General features: G+C 40.5%; 1 protein-coding gene across 2 annotated transcripts; it reads left to right on the forward strand.

The window, feature by feature from the left end:
* Positions 1–9968: 9968 nt before the first annotated feature.
* LOC113010324 (uncharacterized) lies at positions 9969–12954 on the forward strand. Of its 2 annotated transcripts, none has more exons than XM_026149361.1 (5): positions 9969–10243; positions 11595–11678; positions 11817–12086; positions 12219–12293; positions 12647–12954. In XM_026149361.1, exons 1-5 carry the CDS (start codon positions 10093–10095, stop codon positions 12793–12795), a joined length of 729 nt encoding a protein of 242 aa, XP_026005146.1. In that variant the 5' UTR covers positions 9969–10092; the 3' UTR covers positions 12796–12954. The 2 variants fall into 2 exon arrangements, with proteins under 2 accessions (XP_026005146.1, XP_026005147.1); XM_026149362.1 differs by having other exon boundaries at positions 11820–12086.
* The last annotated feature ends 1619 nt before the right edge of the window (positions 12955–14573 follow it).

The raw sequence follows: 14573 nt of genomic DNA on the forward strand, positions 1-14573 counted from the left end.
TTGTTGCTCTGAGTTAGAATTCTTTTTGTGCTTATTGTGACTTTTATTGTAGTAACAAAAACCATCAGGAATATTTTTATCACATGTTTTTGTTTGATTTTCAAATGTCAAACAGTGTAGTTGTGTTTGTGTGAACAATAAAGATTTGAAGATGAAGAGTTTGATTCTACTTTCATTGTGTGATCAACAACAACCCGTGTGAGTGAAGCACAAACTGACTGTATCCAAACTTGCTCTCCTGCAGCAGACGGGCTGTGTGGGTTTCTGCTCTGCAGCCTCCACACCGTTAGCTGTGGCTTTCACTTTAATAACACAATGACAGTTACAAGCAGGAACTCTGCTTCAAGAATGATTCCAGGAAGGATCTGTGTTCTTCACCTGTGAGAGAAACAGCTCAAATCCTCAACTCACAGCTGACAAATGAACTTTAATGGAATCAAAGGAGAGACCATGAAGCCCCTGCAGTCTGCTCAGCTCCCATTTTATTACCTGAGCTGAGTTTTTCATTCTGGATATCACACACGTAAGAACAGATCAAGTCTGAACAGCAAATGTTGGAGAATCATTTTGAAGTCTTGCTAAATGTCCTTATTATTACAAAAACTACTGAATGATTCAGAAAATCCTTTCCAACAAGCAGAAATATGCAAACAAAGTAGAAACAAGGCAACATGAGTCATTCAGATGCAGATAACATATTCTCCTTATTGTGAAGAACACAGTCATGAAATCTTTCTGTGTGTCATTCATTGAGTTGAAGTGCCTAATAGAAGAGGAAGAGCAGCAATAATCAATGATAGCTGAGACATTGAGAACATGGCTGTATGCCTGCTATCATAACAGCAAACAAAGCACACAAACAGCAAACACACAATAATGTGCTCGCAGCTTGTTGTGTGTTGTGTCATTTTTGACATTTCATGAAGTCACAAAAATGTGTGCGACTCATTAAAGGAGTGTGTACGTGTCAGTCAGTGCTCTGTATTCATGTGTTCACCTCATTAAAGTCACTCAGACACTTTTCTCCTCCAAACTTACAGCACAGCTTCATATTTCACTGACTGATTCTTTGATTACATCCATTAAGGGTCACACAGTGAAATTAGTGCAAACTTACAAATGTGTTGCAACAATTTTGGCCTCCAAACTGAACTTTGAGACAAACAGTGAAGCTGTGAGCAAAAAGAGGCTCCAGTGTGTGTCATGGTGGAGGAAACTGTTGTATTCCCACATTCAAAACATGCTGATCTTATTGGATTTGTCCCCCAAAGTCTTTTTCCTCCTTTTTCTCTTCATCCAAATGTTCTAGCAGGCTGACTGTGAGTCCCTGTTGAACCTGTACAGCAGAAAGTAACAGCAGTCAGCGGCCTCCACTTGACTTCATGACTTCAACGCCTCGCACAGTCACTTTCACTTTCTTCCTTCTGTCTTTTAGTCCTAAAATGTAGAACAACACCAGATCCAAATATTTGTGTCCTTCACTCACATCTTCAAATGATCCCTTCCATATCAGAGATGATACAAAGGCAACATTTGTCTTATTTCTCTTTCAGGAATCAAAAAGTACTTTTGTACTGTTGTGTAAATGTGTGTGTAAAGGTGGATGACTGCCTGCTGCAGATGAAATCTAACCATGGCTACAAATAAATGAAGCTGACGTGAAACACAGCCCTGTTTTTATTACTGTTTATAGATATTAGAATTGATGATCATCATTTTAATGATTCTTAAAACTGTCGTCAATAAAAACAGAACAATTAAAAATGAGATGCTGTGAATATTATTTATTCATTTTGATTCACAAAAACAAAGAAAGGGTGAAGATATTCAAAAAGTTAGATGAAGAAGAAAACCACAGATAACAGTGTGTGTTAGTAAATTCACAGCAACATGAATGTTTCTGAGTGTTTGTGCATCATGTGACCCAGATTTTTGGATCTGCTGTCAGATTGAAATGAAGACGATGAAACCACAGCAGCTTCAGCTGAGCTGTCAATCAGCAGCAGCAGTCTTATCTGTGGGCCGCAGGGGCTGATGGGAGCTTTGAGGACCTGTTAGAAACCACGTGGCCCTCGTCTGATCTCACAGCTCGTCCTTGTTTGGCCTCAGCTGCATCAGAGCGCCACTTCTCCCCAGGTTCACCAGAGGAAACACCACTGCACAAAATGCTTTTCCTCCCAGCTGCTGCTCTGTGCTGTCTGTGTTCAGGTGAGTGTTTCCAGCCAATCAGGAGCCAACAAAGTCAACCTGTAACAAACACTGTCACACTAACCTTCATCTATCTGTCTGTGTCTCTACAGCACTGGTTACCATGGCAGCAGAGTCAAATCAGGGTGGTTCTACACTGACCAAGAAAATTGGAGAAAGTGTCTCCTTCAGGTGTGGGAATCCACGATGTAGTGGCTCTGTATACTGGTACCAGAAGAAAGAAAGAGAAACATTCAAATATCTGCAGTATACAGGTGTTCTGACACTAAACAACATCAGACGTGATAATTCAGCCACCTACTACTGCTCCTGTTGGGTTTCTGCTCCCCACAGTGAGAAATGATCCCTGCAGCCTGAACAAAAACCAACAGATGAACAGATGTCAAACAGTGTCTGTGACAGGAAGAGAGCAGTAAACCACAGCCCAGCTTCACATGTTTCACCTTCATCTCAGAGTCACAAACATACTGAGCTCAGGGACCATTTTTATTTACTGCTGTCAGAAATTCAGTTTCCCTCAGATTCATCTTCATTAGATCAGCATGTCCAAATGAATAATGGAAAACTTTTCCACCTCAACTTTTGTAATTTAATTCTGAAGAGAAACCACAGCTGAGGGTGACAGTTTTTCACGATGAATGAAGTCCATCTCTTGTTTCTTATTTTGTTTCTTATTCTAAAACTGTAAACTTTTATTTCATCAACTTTCATCATCTTTGTCTTTAAGTACATCCACAGATCAGCTCCTCAGCTTTTGAGCCACAAACTTCACTGCTTTCTTCACAGGCCTGAGAAAAGTGTCTGTCTTGCATTGAAGACTGTAGAAAACTAGAGCCAATCAAATGTCAAGATTTGTCTGAATTTTTTAACTGGGATGAAGAATCACCAAAAAAAAAAAAAAAAAAAAAAAAAAAAGGAAAGGAGGGAATGAGGTTCACTCAAGCCACTGACGAGCAGCTGAAAGGGAGGCTCTGAAAACAGTTGATAACTTCATTATTAACTCTAACTTTCTACTTCTAAATTCAGATAAAACTGAGGTTATTGTACTTGGCCCTGAAAATCTTAGAAATATGGTGATGTGGTAGATTTTTGTATCATATGTATAACTATGTAACTATATACACTATATATCTGTGTGCACTGAACATATATATTTTAACTTTCATGTAGAGTCTTAAGCACAAGACATTTTGCTTCACCATGGTTTATTAAGGTGGTGCAGTAACAGGGCAGTCAATGTGACGTTTCATCTCTTCGGAGGTGCTAAGCTTCTCAGATGAGAGGTGAAACGTCTTCAGGCAACTTAAAGAAGTCCAGACGCTTTTCTTTCCAAGCTCCTTAGACTACGATGACCTGGATGACTGAGAACCTTCACAGACACCGTGTCATGACCTGTTGTGATAAGCCAAAGCCAAAGGGTAGCCGGAGTCCTTGGCCGCTACCTGACCCCTGCAGCTGTGTTTGGCTGGAGGACGGGAGGGAAAGTTACCCAGCAGCAGGGGGCGGGGATACTGGTCCCTATATATTAGGGGACCAGAGGACACCCCAGCACTTTTTTCCCCTCTGCTGTTTCTCTCTGTCCGTCTCTGTGTTGCTCTACTGTCTGGGCTTAAGGCTGTACACCCCGGGGTTTTGCTTTGCTTGCTTTCTGCTTTGTAATTTTCTTGCTAAATGTCTGTATGTATTTTTCCTGCTGTTCATATGATTCAGTGTATTAAACTCTGTTCCAAGAATTCTGCTCTTTTCCAGAGAATCTTTTTGAGTGTCTTGATTTTAATTGGATCTAAAAGGGTTGGATCTCCACATCGTTCGTGGGAGAAGGTTATCTGGATGTCTTCAAAATTTGCAACCACAGTATCTAAGCAGATTCTTACTCTGGATGGCATTACCTTGGCCTCCAGTAACGCTGTGAGGAACCTTGGAGTCATTTTTGACCAGGACATGTCCTTCAACGCACATATTAAACAAATATGTAAGACTGCTTTCTTCCATTTGTGCAACATCTCTAAAATTAGAAATATCCTGTCTCAGAGTGACGCTGAAAAACTAGTTCATGCATTTATTACTTCCAGGCTGGACGACTGTAATTCATTATTATCAGGATGTCCTAAAAACTCCCTGAAAAGCCTTCAGCTGATCCAAAATGCTGCAGCAAGAGTCCTGACAGGGACTAGAAAGAGAGAGCAGATTTCTCCTGTTTTGGCTTCCCTTCATTGGCTTCCTGTTAAGTCCAGAATTGAATTCAAAATCCTGCTCCTCACATACAAGGTCTTAAATAATCAGGCCCCATCTTATCTTAATGACCTTGTAGTACCATATCACCCTATTAGAGCACTTCGCTCTCGCTCTGCAGGCCTACTTGTTGTTCCTAGAGTATTTAAAAGTAGAATGGGAGGCAGAGCCTTCAGTTTTCAGGCCCCTCTTCTGTGGAACCAGCTTCCAGTTTGGATTCAGGAGACAGACACTATCTCTACTTTTAAGATCAGGCTTAAAACTTTCCTTTTTGCTAAAGCATATACTTAGGGCTGGACCAGGTGACCCTGAATCCTCCCTTAGTTATGCTGCAATAGACGTAGGCTGCCGGGGGATTCCCATGATGCATTGAGTTTTTCCTTTCCAGTCACCTTTCTCACTCACTATGTGTTAACAGACCTCTCTGCATTGAATCATATCTGTTATTAATCTCTGTCTCTCTTCCACAGCATGTCTTTATCCTGTCTTCCTTCTCTCACCCCAACCGGTCGCAGCAGATGGCCCCGCCCCTCCCTGAGCCTGGTTCTGCTGGAGGTTTCTTCCTGTTAAAAGGGAGTTTTTCCTTCCCACTGTCGCCAAAGTGCTTGCTCATAGGGGGTCATATGATTGTTGGGTTTTTCTCTGTATGTATTTTTGTAGGGTCAACCTTAGAATGTAAAGCACCTTGAGGCGGCTGTTGTTTCGCTGTATAAATAAAATTAAACTGAATTGAACAGACACAATTAGAAGAATCTGAAAACCAAACTGAATCATTTGTTTCACCGTGAGGTCCGGTAGGTCCTGTAAATATAAATAATATCACGTGTGGTATCCATATAAACCTCTAAATCTCAGCTCAAAGAAAATATAAAGCTTTCCTACAGCCACCAAACACATCAAAAACAAAAAACAATTAAAAGAACAGTTATGTCACTTCACAAAATGTACGTACACACAAACAACCGAACCCCGTATACTCTCGATTTCATGTAACCAAGCAAACAACACATTTTTTAACAGCAGAGATCTAACTGATTCTAAAACTGAAAGTTTTGTCCTGCTCTGACCAATATGCACTGAATCAGCTGCAATAGAAGGCTAAACATAATCTTCATGCTTAATAAACTTCATGTTTTGATAAACAATACTTCAGAGCCAACAATTGCCATTTTCTACCCAGTTACAGACACGTGACTGGACGACGGCATGTGCCTTCAATTTAGGGTCATTTGTATTTCCAGCATGGTGGCAGGGTGGTTAGCACTGTTGCTAAAGGTCCTGAGTTCAATTCCACCATCAGGCCGGGGTCTTTCTGTGTGGAGTTTGCATGTTCATGTACTCCGACTTCCTACCACAATACAAACACATGCAGTTAGTGGGGATAGCTTAATTGATCAATCTAAATTGCCCATAGGTGCGAATGGTTGTCTCTGTGTGTTAGCCCTGTGACAGACTGGCGACTGGTCCAGGGAGTACCATGCCTCTCGCCCTATGACAGCTGGGGTACGCTCCAGCGCCCCCCATGACCCTTACAAGGATAAGTGGATTTGCAGCATGCAACTTCTGATTTGGTGGAACTGGTGTAAAGGTGGTGATGTTACCGTGATTCTATTGGCTTAAGTGACCTCTAATTGTCGTGCATGAAAAAAATAATAATCTGCACTTTTTTGAAAACACAACTAATATTAACAAGTTAACAAGCTTAAGTGATACAGCATCATAATAACTCCTTTAGTGCATAAGCAAAGGAAAAATCTGATGATAATGGAAAAGGGACAACAGCTCTGAACATGTCCGGTCTAATAAAACAGTTGTCACAGTCTGGCTGAGGCCGACTGTATGAATGTGAGGAGAGGATCTGAAATGCAGACACAAAAGGAACGTGGAACCAAAACTTCGTATTAACAAAAAGCGAGCTGTTAAATGAGGCTGGTTAAAAAAAAAAAAGGTACAAACAAAGGGCAAGGCAAACTGAAGCAAAACTAACATTAACCTAAACTGGGTGAACTAAACAAACAACATGAAAAACCCTGACATGAAACTTAGAAACATGACGTGGAGAACATGATGAGAACAACAGATGACCTGACAAGGACCGAACAGAAACACACAGGGGTGATTAGGGGAAATGGAAACACATGGGGAAACAGCTGACACTAATCTGAAATAACAAGCAAAGCCGACTACACTGACATAGGACACAGATCTTCAAAGTAAAACAGGAAACATGAGAGGCAGACATGACAATACAACTTCACAACAAGAACAAGAAACATGATCTTCATCAACCTCACAAGGCCTGGTTGAACAGTTGCTGTCTTATCATACATGAAGTGAGCAGTGTTCATACAACCCGTAATGTTACTTTGAGTTAAGGAGGTAAAAATATAAAGTCCATCTCAGTCCATGCGTCCAAGTGCAAGCACAATTCCCCCGCACTCTACAGAGGGCAGTGGCACATACTTGTGACATCACAAACATTAACTTAGGCTGTCTTAACCAGTTAAAGGTCAAGAGTCATGCAACCCTCCATGGCATCAAGCCTTTCTTGCAAATGTCAGCATGTGTAGTATCCACAAAACCTTAGAATCTCAGCTAAAAGCTCATTTAAACCATTTCTACAGCCACCAAACACAGCAAAAACAAGCAATGATTAAAAGAGCAGCTGCGTAAATGCACATAAGTCCGCTAAACACAGACAACCGAGCCCAGAATTTGCCAGACTTCATGTAACCAGGTAAACAATGGCTCGTTAGCTCACAGAGACCTCACAGATTCCAAAACACCAAGTTCCATCATGCTTCAACCAAAAGTCAGTGAACCAGCCACAAAGGAAGACCACAAAAACGCACAGCAGGGCAAATGCGCTAAAACAGAAACTGGCTTTCCGTCCCTTCCGCAGTTTTCACTGTTAGCCGATAGCCAGCATAGCTACTGATAATGGAGAGCTAACTAGAAGCATCTGAGCCACTTTTGTCAACAACCACCATTTTGGACCCAGCTAAAGACACGTAGACAGACACCACAGCTGTGTCCCAATTCCTAGGCCGCATCCTCCAGAGGCCGCATTTGAAGGCCGATTCCGTCACAGCCAGCCGACGAAGGCTTTCCCAGTTCCAAGGCTGCTCCAAATGCGGCTGATAAAAATGCTTTTTGAGCAGGAAGCTCAAAGAGGCCTTTGGTGCTATATTAACGAAACACCACACAACTGCAACTGTTACAATGTCTGATTGCAATAACTTTAACTCGCTGCTTTGTCAAGACTGACCTTCATTGATCATTCATATTTGAATCCTCCCTGTAGACACTGACAGTTAACCAGGTCACATACTGCTGCAGACTTTTAATCCAGATGTAGGCCTGTGTTTCTGAGCTCAGGTCATACATGTGGTCCTCACAGGGCAGCCACTACAAACGTGATTTATAGAATATGATGTTGGACATTAAACAGAATATAAAGTATTTAAAATGAGCTCTACCCTAAACATATTCAGCAGTAATTTTAATTCATTTGATGCTGATGGGGAACATTTTTCTGCACAATTGTTTTTTACTTTGCAGTAATACAGTTTTATGTGTACTGAGGTGTTTAAATAATATATTATATTTATATTCTTACAATTCTTTAATAATTCTTCAGTCGGGAAGGAAGGCAGAAACTTAAAGACGCTGCAGGAGGCTTACAGCATATTTAAAACAATAAAAGAGAGGCAGCACAAACACTATGTTTCAATCTGCAGTTGTCTCTGTTTGCCTTTCTGTCACACATCTGTCTTATGTATGTATGGTCTTTTATCTAATAAACTATGAGAAATTAATACCATGTAACTGTTTCCCTGTGTCCCTTCCCCCTGTTTCTCTTGTATCCAGTCTCTATCTATGCTGTTTGCTGTAAAATACACAGTACTGTCCAAAAGTCTTGAGCACCCACCTGATTGTTTTTCTTTTCCAGGAGAAAGACTGTGGCAGAGGTGTGGTCCCGGGCGCGGCTGCAGGGGAGGAGTGGTGCAGTGAGCTCAACGGGGCGGTGCTGCAGACGCCGGTGAGAACAGCTGATGGCGTTCGGACTGATGATGGTTTCCTTCCCCTTTTATAGTGAGAAGGGAGAGGAGCGGAGGGGGAGCTGGAAATCAGCTGAGACCGGAGCTGTCAGACTGTGCACGGTCATAACAAATGAAAACTAGAAATAAACGTCTGGCGACAAACAACTGTGCCTGTGTGTACATGTGTGAAGTGCATTTCACAAGACTCAGAGTGGTCTTGAACAAGAGTTCTACAGGCTTTCTGAAGGTGCTGCTTTTTTGGAGGTTGGACATTTGGACATGTAATTGTAACTTTCTTGTACAAAGACTGAGTGTGAAGATGAGAAAACAACTGTGAGCTGTGTTCAATTTCATGACACACTATGTGTGTCTTCATTCAGAATCAGAGACTTTATTTATCCTCAAGGGGCAATTAACAATTTCATTATCAGGCTGGTGCCTACATGACTGTAGAAACTGAGCTCCCCACTGCTGAATATAAAAAGACTGTATCCACACGATGAGAGCCTGCAACAGACTCGGTGAGTTTGAGAGCGCTTACCTCCAAGCAAATTATTGAGGAGATGAGTGTTTGAAAAGTGAGAGCAGACAGAATAACTGCTGCAATCTCAACTGATAAAGAACCCAGCTGAAGCCAATTTAGTTTAATAAAGACTTGAAAACAGAGTTCATGTTTTTGTTTTCATTTTTCCACATGAATGTTAAAGTCAGGTACTAATTATTTTATCTGAACTGATCACTAAATTGGACAAATCAAACTCAGAGTAAGAGCCAGACTGACAATAAACAACAAATAAAACAGTTTTGTTTTTTTCAGTTATGGTGTGCAGGGCTAAGAATAAGACTTTCAAATAAATGATAACTTTGTCTGTGGGTTATTAATAGATCAGAAGTAAAGATTCCTGCCACTGCTGCTCCTCAGTGCAGCTCGCTCTGTTCCCTGGAATGAATTTGACTCTGTTCCCCAGATGCTGCAGCTTCATGTTTCTAAGAATAGAGCCAACAACAGCTGTGTTGTAGCTGTGTGAAAAATAGACTTAAAACACGAATGGTTTCGTGGTAAACCTGGGGCTTCTGTTTCACACAACACCTCGTCCTCACAGTGGTACAGTCACCCCTGCTGCTCCGGCTCAGCTGACAGGAGCTGTGTTACTTTGGGCTGCAGTGGTTAAAGGAGCCTGGCTAGCTATAGGATTATTTTCAGAGGTTACATTTATTACAAGTACCATTAACACTAAATGATGCCCAGGAGTAAGTGAGCATTTGACACTGAGCAGGAAGAACTGCTGGAGAACCACAAACCATGCTGAGCTAGGGAAGTTGGACCAGGAAACCCAGGGAACCATGAAAATCCAAAATCCAAACTGTCTGATTAAAAAGTCAGAATCGACAAAGTCATTTAATGAAGTCGATCCTCTAGAAACTAAGAATATCTGTACAAAGTTTAATGTCTTTAGTCCAGATCCAGTCCATGTGGACTAAAGTAGTGGACTGACCAACAGACTGACATTAACATCAGAGCCGTGCTGCTAGTGTGGCTAAAAGAAAAGAGAAGAAGAGACAGTCATGTTGATATGAACATTAGAGAAACACATCATGGAGCTGAAATATGATCCTGCTTCCTCATTTGGACTCATTCACCTCAGCTGACACGTTCAACAGCAGACAGGTTTTTGTATTAGTCTGTCTCACTGTGGGAGGATGGTGGTACAACTACGACTACCACATCTTTGGCTCTGGAACTAAACTGTCTGTAACAGGTAAGAACAAACATTTATTTTCCTTCAGTTGTTTTATTGTAGAAGCTGAAAATGTGTTTAAAGTCAGTTTGTGCTGCTTCAGGCTTTACATGTTAGTTTTTCATCATTAGTAGAGAATTCATCTGCAGCCATTGTTACATAAGAAAAGCTCAATAATCTCTGAAAACATGTTGAAATCTCACTGAACAACTAAAGTTATTCTTTATTTCTGCAAATATTAGTGATGTTACAAATATTTAGGATTTGATCCTTTCAGTGATTCTGCTGGTTTTCAACACAAGATCATATCTGATGTTAAAATAAAGTAATATTGATTTATAAATGTATTGTTAGGAGATTTTAACTTTACGTTGATGTAGAAAACTTATTTTTAATTGTCAAATATTTATGTGTCTACTTCAAAAAGTATCTTTTAGTAAATAAAATTTCTAAATGAGATACTGATTAGAAAATTCAGAAGCAATTTGATGTAAAAAAAAATGTAGGAAAAAATGACTTTGTTAAACTCAGATATGTATTTTTCACATTTATCATATGACCCTAAAATGTACATTGAATTAAAAGGGTAACGATGTTAAAATTGATAATTGTGGTATTAAAATGTACAAAGAAATCTGAGCTTTGGTTAAATTTACATAACAAAATTGAGAAATGAGACATTACATTGTTAAACCCTTTGTGCAGCATGGACTGTTTGGAAATGTGCTTTCTAAATACGCTTGACCTTGACCAAATGTGTTCGTTCAGAAAGCCGCTTTTTTAAGAATATATAAATATCTTTGTTAAAACTGACACTGTTAAAGACTTATAATAAAAATAATTAACATACATAATCTTTAGTTAGCAAGTAATGATTTAATAGCAATATTTACATTTGTTCAAGAAGAAAGTAATACATATTTTAATAATTAAATTAGTGTATTATTTCATAATATTTTTAAATAAAACAAAACATACATAAAATTACAATTAACAAAAAATGCAATGAAAAACCTTTTAATTTTAGATATAATAATGCCAACTGAAGTGTTTCTATCCTGATGAGTAGATTAATATTGAGATTCTATTTGTGTGTTCATTTTATTAGATTAAAGTTTATAATATTAAATATTTAACATGTGATTCCCACACTGTGAGTACTAAAATCTTAATTAAAGTTATATGCTGTTAAATGTCATTGTTATTGTTACACTAACCATAAAGGTCACAAAGGGTTAGAGTTTATTCATGAAGGTAAAGGACAAAAGAGGGAACATCACTGACACACTGTGAGTCCAAACACAAACAGGACCAGTGGTTCACACAATTCAGAATCACCTGTTAAATGAACAAACATGTCTTTGGATTGTAGATGGAAATCAGAGCACCCAGAAAAGAACGACACAGGCACCGAGAGTTCCTGCAAACACACAGCAGAGCCCCACCCGACCAGCAGGTCTGACCCCACAACCTTCTCCCTTTGAGGCTACAGCGCAAACCACCACATCACCATGTCACCATTATGTTTTCAAATATTTCTTATGAAGCTAAGAAGAGGAAACAACAGAACATAATCTCTGTGTTTTTCAACCAGCAGGACCCAGAGTCCACGTGGAGGGGAACAGCTCCCTGCTGTGTGTGCCCCCAGCCATGTTTCCTCACCTGGTCCAGCTGTCGTGTAAAAGACAGAAGAAGAACGGCCGGCTGGAGGAGCTGCCCCCTGCTGATGGAGAGCAGCTGGAGCTCAGAGAGTCGGGACGCAACACCTCCATCTTACTGATCCATCAGCAGGAGAAAAGCACATATAAATGTACCTGCTGGGTGAAGCACGAGGGGGGCACAGTGGAGGCCCGAACACAACAAGGTAATGAAGGCTTGGTGACTGTGTTCAGCAGTGATTCAGCTTCATGTGGAGATGCTGTCAAAGAGAGCAGAGCAGCAGAGGACTGACATTTCTCACTGCAGCTCCAAACATTTGACTCCTTTTCTGTTTCAGAGCTTCCAGCTCCAGCAGCCTCCTGTCCTCCAGAGAGAGAGCCAGCAGACCTGCCAGCTCTGCAGCCAGCTGACTGTAAGATCACCTGCTGCCTCTCTGCATGGACAGCTCCAATGTCCAATGAGGCAGCTGGAACAAGTTTAGGCTCTTAAAGTTGCACTAATTGATCAAATCTTCATCCAACAAGCTCTGATAAAGCCACTGTACACTAGCTGCTCAGCACCAAACAGCAGACAGACCATAATATGTCAGAGATCAGTTTGTTAGCTGCTTGTGGAGTTCTTCTGCCCCCAAGTGGACACAAACACTACATCAATTCATCCACTTGAAGAAGAAGCTGTGACTGTTTCTATTTGGACTTTTTCTCCTTGATCTGAGAGGAATAACCCGACTGTCTGTCTGTCTCTTTGTGTCTGTCTGTCCTTCAGTGTCCTTCCAGTCTCAGTGCAGGGTGAAGCTGCTCTGCCTGCTGTACACAGTGCTGATAGTGAAGAGTCTGGTGTACTGCTGTGGACTCTCTCTGCTGATGATGCTCACAAACAAGGGAGCGTCCACCAACTGCACACATGCTGACTGACTGTTTCCTGCTCGCCTTTTCTCACCATCACATCTCATCAATTCATCTCATTCATCACTTTGATCACAAATGTTAGTTATGATGTGTTGAGCTTATTTTGCCTTTTTCTTCAACAGTTAGAAGATCGTCTGAAATAAATACATCTTTACATGTATTGTTGCTCTGAGTTAGAATTCTTTTTGTGCTTATTGTGACTTTTATTGTAGTAACAAAAACCATCAGGAATATTTTTATCACATGTTTTTGTTTGATTTTCAAATGTCAAACAGTGTAGTTGTGTTTGTGTGAACAATAAAGATTTGAAGATGAAGAGTTTGATTCTACTTTCATTGTGTGATCAACAACAACCCGTGTGAGTGAAGCACAAACTGACTGTATCCAAACTTGCTCTCCTGCAGCAGACGGGCTGTGTGGGTTTCTGCTCTGCAGCCTCCACACCGTTAGCTGTGGCTTTCACTTTAATAACACAATGACAGTTACAAGCAGGAACTCTGCTTCAAGAATGATTCCAGGAAGGATCTGTGTTCTTCACCTGTGAGAGAAACAGCTCAAATCCTCAACTCACAGCTGACAAATGAACTTTAATGGAATCAAAGGAGAGACCATGAAGCCCCTGCAGTCTGCTCAGCTCCCATTTTATTACCTGAGCTGAGTTTTTCATTCTGGATATCACACACGTAAGAACAGATCAAGTCTGAACAGCAAATGTTGGAGAATCATTTTGAAGTCTTGCTAAATGTCGTTATTATTACAAAAACTACTGAATGATTCAGAAAATCCTTTCCAACAAGCAGAAATATGCAAACAAAGTAGAAACAAGGCAACATGAGTCATTCAGATGCAGATAACATATTCTCCTTATTGTGAAGAACACAGTCATGAAATCTTTCTGTGTGTCATTCATTGAGTTGAAGTGCCTAATAGAAGAGGAAGAGCAGCAATAATCAATGATAGCTGAGACATTGAGAACATGGCTGTATGCCTGCTATCATAACAGCAAACAAAGCACACAAACAGCAAACACACAATAATGTGCTCGCAGCTTGTTGTGTGTTGTGTCATTTTTGACATTTCATGAAGTCACAAAAATGTGTGCGACTCATTAAAGGAGTGTGTACGTGTCAGTCAGTGCTCTGTATTCATGTGTTCACCTCATTAAAGTCACTCAGACACTTTTCTCCTCCAAACTTACAGCACAGCTTCATATTTCACTGACTGATTCTTTCATTACATCCATTAAGGGTCACACAGTGAAATTAGTGCAAACTTACAAATGTGTTGCAACAATTTTGGCCTCCAAACTGAACTTTGAGACAAACAGTGAAGCTGTGAGCAAAAAGAGGCTCCAGTGTGTGTCATGGTGGAGGAAACTGTTGTATTCCCACATTCAAAACATGCTGATCTTATTGGATTTGTCCCTCAAAGTCTTTTTCCTCCTTTTTCTCTTCATCCAAATGTTCTAGCAGGCTGACTGTGAGTCCCTGTTGAACCTGTACAGCAGAAAGTAACAGCAGTCAGCGGCCTCCACTTGACTTCATGACTTCAACGCCTCGCACAGTCACTTTCACTTTCTTCCTTCTGTCTTTTAGTCCTAAAATGTAGAACAACACCAGATCCAAATATTTGTGTCCTTCACTCACATCTTCAAATGATCCCTTCCATATCAGAGATGATACAAAGGCAACATTTGTCTTATTTCTCTTTCAGGAATCAAAAAGTACTTTTGTACTGTTGTGTAAATGTGTGTGTAAAGGTGGATGACTGCCTGCTGCAGATGA

Source organism: Astatotilapia calliptera, chromosome 18 (assembly GCF_900246225.1).
Source record: "Astatotilapia calliptera chromosome 18, fAstCal1.2, whole genome shotgun sequence".
NCBI lineage: Eukaryota > Metazoa > Chordata > Actinopteri > Cichliformes > Cichlidae > Astatotilapia > Astatotilapia calliptera.

Coding starts and splice junctions, on each gene's coding strand:
- LOC113010324 (XM_026149361.1), top strand. CDS start 10,093: ATGATCCTGCTTCCTCATTTGGACTCATTCACCTCAGCTGACACGTTC. Junction 12,087..12,218: donor GGAGGCCCGAACACAACAAG/GTAATGAAGGCT, acceptor TTTCTGTTTCAG/AGCTTCCAGCTCCAGCAGCC. Junction 12,294..12,646: donor AGCTCTGCAGCCAGCTGACT/GTAAGATCACCT, acceptor TCTGTCCTTCAG/TGTCCTTCCAGTCTCAGTGC.